Consider the following 11,660-nt stretch of genomic DNA (forward strand, 5'->3'; position numbering starts at 1 on the left):
CCCAGACCCATGGGAAGACTACCATAACCCTGACATACCTGCTATGCCTCAGGACGACCTATACCCATCCAGGCCGTCTCCTCCAGAGGACTCCTTAGGTTTTCACCACTTACTGCAGAGAGCAGCACACTACCATGGGGTGCAAATGCATAGTGAACCAGTGGAAGACGACTTCCTACTGGACACATTTGACATTCAGGACAAGTCCACGTCTATCTTGCCCATGCTTAAAGGTGTCACCAAGCATGCTGCAGAGGTGTTCAAAGACCCTGTCAGGGCCAGGGTATTGAACCCTAGAATAGAAAAAAAGTACAAGGCGGCACCCACAGACCCTGCATACATCAAGGGCCCTGCTCCCTTAGATTCCCTAGTTGTGTCCACAGCTAGATAGCGGGCTAACTCCCAGTCCTCAGGGGAAGCCCCACCGCCAGATAAAGAATCCAAACTTCTAGACGCGTCTGGCAAACGCACCGCCTCCCAAGCTGCAAACATGTGGCGCATTGCAAATGCACAAGCGCTTCTTGCGCGCTATGACAGAGCACACTACGACGAGCTTGAGGCTCTTATGCAGCACCTCCCCGAAAAACACAAACCCAAGGCTCATGACCTAATACAGGAGGGTAAACTAATTACTAACACCTCTATTAAGTGTGCCCTCGATGCAGCTGACACGGCTTCAAGAGCCATAAACACTAGTGTCCTGCTTCGTCGTCATGCCTGGCTCAGGATCTCAGGGTTCAAGCCTGAAGTCTAGGCGTCCATACTAAATCACCCCTTTGACCAACAAACTCTCTTTGGGCCAAAGGTGGACGAAGCATTAGAAAATATGAAAAAGGACACAGACACAGCAAAGTCTATGGGGGCACTACAATCACAAGCCCCCAAGCGCTCCTTTCGACGCTCATCCTTTCGTAGCACAGGCAGAGGCTACTCCACCGATAGCGCCTCTACCTCCTACAAGTCCCCTCCTCAAAATACCTTTTCAAAGGGCAACCAAAGGGGTGGTTACAGAGGCAACAACAATAAGGGCAGGGGCAAAACTAACACCACCCGTTCTGCCACCCCGCCCGCACAATGACTTCCCTTCGCTCCCCCCAGACCATTCCACTCCAGTCGGGGGCAGACTACAAAACTTTATACACGCATGGGAGTCCATAACATCGGACAAATGGGTGACCCAAATTATTCGGTCAGGGTACTGCCTCGAGCTAACATCTACCCCACCCAATATCCCACCAAGACACCGTCCAATGTCTCAAGAACATTCCACACTACTCAAACAGGAGGTGCTCTCCCTCCTTCAAAAACACGCTATAGAGCAGGTCCCCGTCAATCAGCAAAATCTAGGGGTCTACTCTCTGTATTTCCTGATACCAAAGAAAGACGGGACCCTGAGGCCCATTCTGGACCTCCGGCCTCTCAATGCATACATACATTCAGACCATTTCCACATGGTCACCCTGCAACAAGTCCTCCCGCTCCTCTGTCAGGGAGACTTTCTCACTACCTTGGATCTAAAAGACGCATACTTTCACATTCCAATACACCCTTCTCACAGGAAGTACCTCAGGTTCGTGGTAGACGGTCAGCATTACCAATTCACGGTTCTCCCCTTCGGGGTCACCACCGCACCACGGGTGTTTACCAAATGCCTAGCGGTAGTAGCAGCACACCTCAGACGTCAACAGATTCACGTCTTCCCCTACTTAGACGACTGGCTGATAAAAGCCGCGTCCTACCACCAATGTGTGCAACATACAAACAGCACCATCCAACTGCTCCACCAGCTAGGCTTCACGGTGAACTACCAAAAGTCCCACCTCATACCATCTCACACAAAGCAATATCTCGGGGCCACTATAGACCCCTCCAAGGGTATTGCCTATCCAAACTCAGCCAGAATCGCAAGCATACAAGCCTTGCGCAAAACATTCCTTCCTCAACACTCTCTTCCAGCAAGAGTGTTTATGAAGCTCATAGGAATGATGGCGTCTTGCATTTTCATAGTGCCCCATGCAAGACTTCACATGCGTCCACTTCAAGAGTGCCTAGCACAACAGTGGAACCAGGCCCAGGGTCAGCTGACGGATCTGGTGTTGGTGGACGGCCGCACCCATCACTCTCTGCAGTGGTGGAACACCACAAACCTTTCCAAAGGGCGGCCGTTCCTGGACCCGGTTCCTCAGGTGATTCTAACAGCGGAAGCATCGCTCTCCGGCTGGGGAGCGCACCTCTTACACCTCACCATGCAAGGTCTATGGACGCCACAGCAAAAATCGCTCCACATCAACCATCTGGAGCTCTTGGCGATCTTTCTAGCCCTAAAATCTTTTCAAAAACAGATTTCGGGCAAAGCAGTCCTCATTCGCACAGACATGACTGCAATGTATTATATCCAAAAACAGGGGGGGACACACTCTCCCCAGCTCTCCCGCGTAGCCCAGAGCATATGGAGATGGGCAATTCCCCAAAACATCTTTCTCCTGGCACAGCACGTTCCAGGCGTACAAAACACCATGGCAGATCTGCTCAGCAGACAAACGCAACAACTACACGAATGGGAACTGCATCCACAAGTTCTTCACCCATTCTTCCACCAGTGGGGGCATCCTCAGATAGACCTCTTCGCCACCCACGAAAACAAAAAATGCCCAAGCTTCGCCGCCAGATACCCACACCCATTGTCCAAAGGCAATGCGATATGGATGAACTGGTCAGGCAAATTTGCATACGCCTTTCCACCTCTCCCACTAATTCCGTTAGTGGTAAGGAAACTACAACAGCACTCCCTCACACTCATTCTGGTAGCCCCAACATGGGCCAGGCAGCCGTGGTACACCACTCTACTACAGCTATCGGTGGTGCCACATCAAAAACTGCACCTGTCCCCATGCCTCCTAACCCAGAACCATGGAGAAATCAGGCACCCGGACCCAGCTCAGCTCAACCTGGCGATCTGGCTCCTGAAATCTTAGAATTTGGATACCTTAACCTTCCCCGTGATTGCATGAACATCATCATGGAAGCCAGACGTCCTACCACTAGAGCATGCTATGCCGCAAAGTGGAAAAGATTTGTAATTTACTGCCGTAACAATACAATCAACCCCTTAGATGCATCCATACAGCACATCATATGCTATCTGCTCCATCTTCACAGGTGTAACCTAGCATATTCATCCATACGTCTACACCTAGCAGCGATTGCTGCTTATCTACAAAACAGACAGCATTTATCATTGTTCAGAGTACCTGCTATTAAAGCCTTTATGGAAGGCCTTAAACGAGTAATTCCTCCCAGGGCACCACCTTCCCCTGTGTGGAATCTAAATGTAGTTCTCACACGGCTAATGGGTCCACCCTTCGAACCAATGCATAAATGTGAGCTACAGTTCCTCACCTGGAAAACAGCTTTCCTCGTAGCTATCACTTCCCTTAGAACGGTTGGTGAAATACAAGCGTTCACTATACAGGAACCCTTCCTACAAATACATCACAGCAAGGTCATACTTCGTACAAATCCGAAGTTTCTGCCCAAGCTCATTTCCCCCTTCCATCTCAATCAATCGGTGGAATTACCTGTCTTTTTCTCGCAACCTCAATCTGTTGCAGAAAGGGCCTTACACACACTTGATGTTAAAAGGGCTTTGCTGTACTACATACAAAGAACGCAACCTTTCAGAAAGACTAAACAATTGTTCGTCTCCTTCTCTCCACCACATAAAGGCAACCCCATCTCTAAATCAGGGATAGCTAGGTGGATTGTAAAGTGCATACAAATTTGCTATCAAAAGGCAAAAAGAACATTATCTGTTCCACCTAAAGCCCACTCTACTAGAAAGTTAGGGGCTTCTATGGCCTTTCTAGGGAACATACCCTTAGATGACATCTGCAAGGCAGCCACATGGTCAACACCGCACACCTTCACAAAACATTACTGTGTAGATGTGCATTCCAAGCAGCAAGCTAGTGTGGGCCAGGCTGTACTAAAGACACTTTTTCAAACCACTGCAACGGATACCGGTGGTCGCCGCTAAGGTTGGGTACTGGTATATAATCTATGCTAAGTGTACAATCTGCAGCTCATATGCCTCGAACGGAATATGCTACTTACCAGTATGCATCTGTTCTTGGCATGTAGAGCTGCAGAGTTGTACACGCCCACCCGCCTCCCCGGCTACCTGTATCCGTTCCAGTCCATCTTATTTAGATACAACACACATGGGTTTCTCACTGTTATTACTACGCTCCATCATTTCCCTGTTGGCGAAAAACAATCTGAGGATGGAGCCGAAGCCCATGCGCAGTACGGACCGAAGGAGGAGTCACCGAACTCGTGACTTCCAAAGACTGTCCAAAGAACAAAAACAAACTGCAAACATCCGGGCCCAACACCAGATGGCGATCTATGCTAAGTGTACAACTCTGCAGCTCTACATGCCAAGAACAGATGCATACTGGTAAGTAGCATATTCCTTACAGTTATCACGCCCCTCTGACCATTTGGCGTTGAGCTATATATCACAGAATTCATTTAGCAGAACACCTTTCAGGAAAACACAACCAGATTGCAGATCTCATCAGCAGAATGCTCCTCCCCTATTTCTAGAAATGGAAATTCCCACACGTAGATCTCTTTGCCACTGCAGAGAACTCATAATGCCCAAACTTCGCCTACAGATTCCCACACCATCTGTCCATAGGCAATGCCCTATGGATGAACTGGTCAGGGATATTTGATTACGCTTTTCCACCTCTCCCTCTTCTTCCACTGCTGTTTCGGAAACTCACCAGACTTCGCTCACACTGACTCTAGTAGCTCTCACATGGGCTTGTCAACCATGGTTTACCACATTACTGGAACTGTCAGTGGTACCACATCAAAAATTGCATCTCACAACCTTCTCACACAGAACTATGGAGAAATCAGACATCCAAACCCCAAGAAGCTCAACTTAGTGATCTGGCTCCTCAAGTCATAGAGTTTGGATATTTAAATTTACCACCAAATTGTATGACAATACTGAAATAGGCAAGGAGACCTACCACTAGAGAATGCTATGCAGCAAAGTGGAAACGGTTTGTCACATACTGTCAAAATAACAAAATTGATCCGCTTGATGCATCCATCCCAAATATAATTTATCTATTGCATCTACAACAAGTAGGATTAGCCTACACACCAATAGGGTTACTTATTGCAGCAGTGGCGGCATATTTGCGAAACAGACAACATTTATCTCCATTCAAGGTCCCAGTAATTAAAGCCTTTATGCAAGGACTTAAGAGAATAATACCACCAAGAGAGCCGCCTGCACCTGCATGGTACCTTAACATTGTTCTTACAATGCTTATGGGTCCACCCTTTGAACCTTTACATTATTGTCAGTTATAATTTCTTTCCTGGAAAGTTGCCTTCCTAATCGCCATCACTTCACTCAGGCGCATTGTGAGTTACAGGTATTAACCTTTGAAGAAGCCTTCTTTCAATTACAGAAAGATAGAGTGGTTCTTCGTACAAATCCTAAATTCCTCCCAAAAGTAATTTCTGCTTTTCATATTAATCCGTCAGTTTAGTTACACGTGTTCTATCCTCAATATGATTCAGTAGCAGAAAGTGCTCTACACACGCTTGATGTTAGAAGAGCACTACTATACTACATTAACCGGACAAAGTTGTCGTAAAACAAAACTATTTTTTGTTGCATTTGCTCCACCTCATAAAGGAAATCCTATTTCGAAATCTTACATTTCTAGGTGGATAGTCAAATGTATTCAAACTTGTTGTGTTAATGCTAAATGAACTTTAACTATTCCTCCTAGAGCATACTCTACTCACAAAATAGGAGCATCTGTGGCATTCTTAGGTAACAGTCCCATAGCTGACATATGTAAAGCAGCTACACGGTCCAAACCACACACATTTCCAAGCATTATTGTGTGAATGTCTTAGCAAGTCAACAAGCTAATGTTGGGCAAGCAGTGCTAAAGACACTAATTCAGATAACTGCAACATCCACTGGTTAGCCACTGCTTTGGGGAGTACCGCTGTATAGTATATGCCAGTGGTTCCCAAACTTTGTCGACCCACGGCTCCCTTGACCTATTGACAATTGGCAGTGGCTCCCCATTATGTTACTTTTTTTCAGCAGGTGGGGATGTAAGCTCGGCCTATGGAGTACTTCAATTTTTCTCCATGAAAATGACTGAGATGAAGCCAATGAAGGTAATAAAATCATACGGCTTCCCTGTTGCCAGCAGGCCCCACAGTGCCAGCAGTGTGCGCATTCACATATGTTGGTGCTTTTAGGAGATCACCACTGCGAGGGTGATTAGAAAACTCAGGGAGAGGTGTCAGAATCAAAGTATACCTTTTTTATTAGATGCTAATGGAGACCGCTTTGATTTCAGATACAAAGGAGAGATTCACCATTGAACATTATATACAAATTGCAGACTTCTATCACTGGCTGAGGGGCGTTGGTGGTTAGGGACTCAGGCCAGAAGACAGATCTGTAGGTCAGAGATACCAACCCCAGGAGCAGGACTTGTGGTTTCTCACTACTCAGGCATAACCACTCTCTCTGCCCCAACGACTAACCTGGGATGGACAGTGTGAAACTTTCAGTGAGTGGCCAGGATTCTCATGAACCTTGAGATGTGCCTGGGAGTCAGCAGCATACATATGATACCATAAACCAGTGGAGTGTGAGGAGTCATACAGGAGTCAAGCACCACTGGTGATAGCATGGAGTCTGGAGAAGCACCACAGACAGTTGGCAGTGGATAGAGAGTGAAGTGTCACCACCACAGTTATGGGTAAATAGTCGCAATGGTTTAAGAAGAGTTATGGGTGTGTGAGGATAGTATTAAGGAGTATGGGGGAGAAGAGCAGAACTCTGGGGGACTCCACACTGCAGGCTAGTGAATGATGATATGAATGAAGGACAGATAGATGCCAACTAAGCAATCATTACAAAATACTGCCAGTGTGTTCTAAGTTAGCCTTGGCAGTGCCAGGCGGTGACCTAGCATGGGGGGTGAGATGCAGTCAAAGAGGTCAACCAATGCAGGATAACCATGGTAAGAATACTGTCCTGGTCATTCTACAGATGCAGATCACACAAAATACATATGATGCCGAATAGAGCTCTTGTTGAGCCTGAAGCCAGCCTGAGGATCATTCACCTAATTGACGGATTGCACAAATGATTGCAACTCTGATGTCACCACCTCCTATAACAGTTTTGTCGTATAACGACCATTTGAAATTGGCCTAAAATGTCAATATATCTTTGAGGTTAAAGAAGGTGGGTGCACTTTGTATAGATTCACATCACAATAAAGTTGCACACAGCAATTCACAGAAGCTTCTACAAGGGTGCAGAAGTGCTAGGCGCTTCATGGTCCCTCTTGGATGTGACAGTGACACCCCCCTCCCCCCCCACCCCCCGCCACCCATGTCCCTTTAAAGTCCCCAATACTTGTTTTAGGCCAGACAAGAGGTAGAAAGAAGTAAAGTAACAAGCATGCAAAGAAAAGCTGATCCCCTGTAACTCCTGATTTTATCCGAAACCTCATAACATCATGACATGGGCTGAGAGCGATGTAACAAAAAGAGGAGTCTCTTGATTTCAGATCCCAGCCGGACGCCTGAATCCTTTCTCGCTCTACTTTGGTGTCCCTCCACAGCCCTGGTAATGAGGATGGTAAAAAGTAAGGAACCTGCGGAATCTGTGTGTCATATAACATCTTTTGCAAAGTAGTGACATCATTAGAAAGAAAATAGGGAGAGCTGAGAATGGACACAAAATAACTTGCAATGCAAAGTGAAACCTTCAAACATACATTTGAATAAAGAGCAAACACTCACAGAAAATCGATAATAGCAGTCTTTCTGTTATTTGAAACGATTTGGGCACAGGTAAATGTCAGACTATATTAATTGTCACAATGTTGGCCCCACTTTGCCCAAGTCTTTTGCACAAGGTTATCTGTGTAGATCATTTAAAGTATGTTTGGCTGGAGGGCTGGGGACACATTCACTGTTAGGTCATTGTCCCGCGGTACAATTAAGTTTAATTTATTTTCACTTCAAAGGCTGCCAGGAAGACAGGGCCTGTTGGATCAGTGTGAGAAATGTCACAGCAGGTATGGAGGGTGGTCCCTACCTACAGGGTTAGTTACAGCGGTGAACTTAAAAGAAAACTTAATAAAACAAGGCAGGAGGAATCCGAGGATGTGACCATCAGGAGATGATAGTGCGGTCACCAGCACCCCCGTGTGGTTGTTGGGAGAATAGGCTGCTATGGTAAAACATGACCTAAATATAATGGAATTATATAATTTTTGCACATCTGTTTGAAGCGTCCCAGGCTAGTTCAGATGGCGCACCGGGGTGCCGCAGCGCACACATTGGGAACTGCTGGTCTTTGCAAAGCATGTATATATACAGCACACATGCCTCAAACAGATTGTTACTTACCCTGTAAGCATCTGTTCTTGGTATGTAGAGCTGTAGATTCACATGCGCCCTCCCTCCTCCCTGGACATTTATGGTTGTTGCAGTTAGTAATACATTTATTCATATTTCCAATGCATGCACATCTTTCTTTACACTAATTTACTCTATTCTCATCCTTTTGTGGTAAAACAATTTAACAATGGAGTCGATGCCCATGCACATTATCACCGAAAGGAGGAGTAATCTCAACTTGTGACTGGGAAAGACTGATTTGAAGAAAAACAATTTGCAAACATCCGAACCCAATACTAGAAAGCTGGATGATGCAAGTCATGTGAATCTACAGCTCTACATGCCAAGAACCAATGCTTACAGGGTAAGTAACATAATTCTTCTGCAGTCCCTTACCAAGCCTTCGACACATGTAAACCGAGTGCTTTCCAATAAAGGACTTTACATTATTGAAATTAGAACAAAGATAACCCTGACTGGGTAAGTGTGATTCAAAATGAAAAAGTTCTGATATTGTCTATGATGAAATTTGTTCAGGAAAATTAACATTGTATGTTCATTACTGTTCTTTCTTTCAATTTTTCCTCTTTTTTGTGGCACAATAAGAATTTTTGGACACAAAGCTTTGTCTCAGTTTAGTAAACAATAAGGGTAGAAAAAGTCCATAAAAAAGAGTAGAACCGTACAAACCATGAATTATTTTGAGTGACTCTCAGTTGGAACAGACATAAAAAGGAATAATAAAAGAAACATCATAGCATCACTGCCTGCAGTGCGCATGACTCGATAAAAATAAACGTTTGCCCAATTATTTCTTGAAAATGATCCTGTTATGCGAATTGCAATGAAATTGTTGTTTTTGAACTTGCAAATTGCTTTCAATTGATCATGGCAAACCCTCTCATTTTCCTTCCTAGGATGGCTGGGTTGGGGTCAAAACGATCAAATTAAAGAAGAGACTCTCTGCTACCGATTTCTACAACGGATACATGTACCCCTGGTTCAAAGAGGAACGGCCTGCGAAAGAGGAGGGGTGTCTGTTTCAGACACTCAGACCCCCAGCCAAGCAGAGTGCCCGGACAGAAAAGAGCTAGGCTCCAGCGGGACCTGCAGCTGGAAGCCCACCCTTCAGTGTGTAAAACTCTGCATACTAAGAACCAGTGCTGGATATTCCAGGACTGCACAGTCACACGGGCCGCATTCCTTGCTTCCCTCTGATGCCTTTGTTCTGTACAAAATGCTGAAGGCCTAGTTCTACTGTATCGGGAACACACTCCAGCACGAGGCGGCCATACAAAATGGCTGAAGCTTGCTACACTAAAAGATGTTCTCTATCAGTATTCAATATAAAAGACTTTTCAAATGATAAAACGTCTAACAACAAGTGTCGTCACTTCCATGCACTGAATAATAAGGGGGTTTCGCGCAGGGACTCTGTAACAACCAGTGCATTAGCCCCTTCAAAAGCATAGATTTTATTGGACGCTTCATTTTATTAATCTCAACTTTATCCAAAGGTGAGGATTTTATTTTGATTGAAAACATGTTTAATAAAATTATTTTTTTATGAAAGTTAAAGGTAGATTATCGAATCGCGATTCATACTTTATTTTCTACAAGTAAAATAGATTTGCAGTGCAGCAAACCATGTTCTTAACAAGCATTTGCAATGCAATAGGTCTCGCATTTACGCGAGTTTAAGCTATTGGCATTGTAAATAACAATCCCTTTTATTTATATATTTTAAAACCAAAACATAAATATAAGGCATTGTCATTTACAATGCCAATAGTTCAAACTCAAATAAATGCGAGACCTATTGCATGACACACAACCTACTCCTCAGGGACCGACTCCAAAATGTGTTCCATCGGATATCTCACTGCCAAAATACATCAGCAAGTTTCACGCTCCCTGCTGACATCAGCTGTGATGGTATAGTTTCCCAAATCTAAAGAAAAGTACGGACCCAGAAGAGTCTGTGAAATTACGGAAAATGAAAGGAAGCAAGCACTGTGTTTTACCGTCCCGCTATGTACCGATTACACACAATCTACTCCTCAGGGACCGACTCCAAAATGTGTTCCATCATTTTATTCAATGCTTGTAGCACTAATTAAATTAGAAACAACGTTCACTTCAAAAACCACTTTGCCAGTGTACCTGGACTCCATTGTGCTGTACTTGCGTCCGTAGAAGCTGCGCGCATGCCGGTAGCCAGTGCGTGTGAAGTGTAAATAGACCCTGAAGCATGTTATATCCAATTTATAAAATTCCCAAACGCACTCACACTAAAAAAAAGTACTATTGTTTTTTTTAAAAATAATGTGGTTTTGGTCAATACGTTTTCAATTTTGGTTAAAATAACTTCGAGTTCACCTTCATTTTGTAACTGTGCTGATAGATTATAATCTATTGACATTTGTTTAGGGGAAAAACTCAGACCGAAAGTCTGGTTTAGTGTGAACTGTTGGCATGTGTTTGCAAGGTGGGAAAGGAAACCAGGACAAGCTAATTAAGTGCTTTGAGCCTTGCAGTAAAGATTGTAATCTCTTGGCTCGCAGCATCTGTGAGATGCAACTGAACAACCAGCAGGATGATAAGCTCCTAAAAAAATATAGGTTACTGCTAAAGTAAGGGGTAAAAAGACAAAATCCCCATCGCATTCGCATATTTTTAAATGCATGCTAAATGTAATTACCTTTTTAAAGTTGAGAAAAAAGAATACTTCATGTTTTCCCAAATCCAACGAAAAGCACGGACCCAAGAGAGTCTGTGACGCTCACTGCTGACATCAGCTGTGATGGTGTAGTTTCCCAAATACAACAAAAAGTAGGAACCCAGGAAAGTCCATGAAATAACAGAAAATAAAAGGAAGCAAGCACTGTGCTTTACCGTCACGCTGTTTTGTTCTGTGCCGCCTGCAGAATAAAGTTAAGTATTTGTGCCGCCTGCAAAATGAAGTAAGCATTTGGCCACCATAATAATGACTTAGTCTCCCTGTGCCTGAATGTGTTCTTGTGTAACGTAATCCGTGCTCATTTAAAGCACTCCAATACCTACCGCACGAGTTTGAGCTGTATAAATCTGCATTAAAAAAAAAAAAACACTCAAACAAAACAAAACTGCACATGCATCAAAAACCAGCCGTGTTACATGAAAGCTGCTGGCTGGTGTTTCCCCAA

General features: G+C 44.5%; 1 protein-coding gene across 2 annotated transcripts in view; it reads left to right on the forward strand.

The window, feature by feature from the left end:
- Window positions 1–10,059, forward strand: part of MTFMT (mitochondrial methionyl-tRNA formyltransferase) — a 94,657-nt gene extending 84,598 nt beyond the window's left edge. For both annotated transcript variants that reach the window (XM_085644577.1, XM_085644578.1), the window contains exon 9: window positions 9,393–10,059. In XM_085644577.1, the coding sequence (XP_085500703.1) occupies window positions 9,393–9,569 (177 nt within the window). In that variant the 3' untranslated portion in view covers window positions 9,570–10,059. The remainder of the gene's footprint in view (window positions 1–9,392) is intronic.
- The last annotated feature ends 1,601 nt before the right edge of the window (window positions 10,060–11,660 follow it).

The sequence above is a fragment of the Triturus cristatus genome, chromosome 3_1 (assembly GCF_964204655.1).
Source record: "Triturus cristatus chromosome 3_1, aTriCri1.1, whole genome shotgun sequence".
In the NCBI taxonomy this organism is placed as follows: domain Eukaryota; kingdom Metazoa; phylum Chordata; class Amphibia; order Caudata; family Salamandridae; genus Triturus; species Triturus cristatus.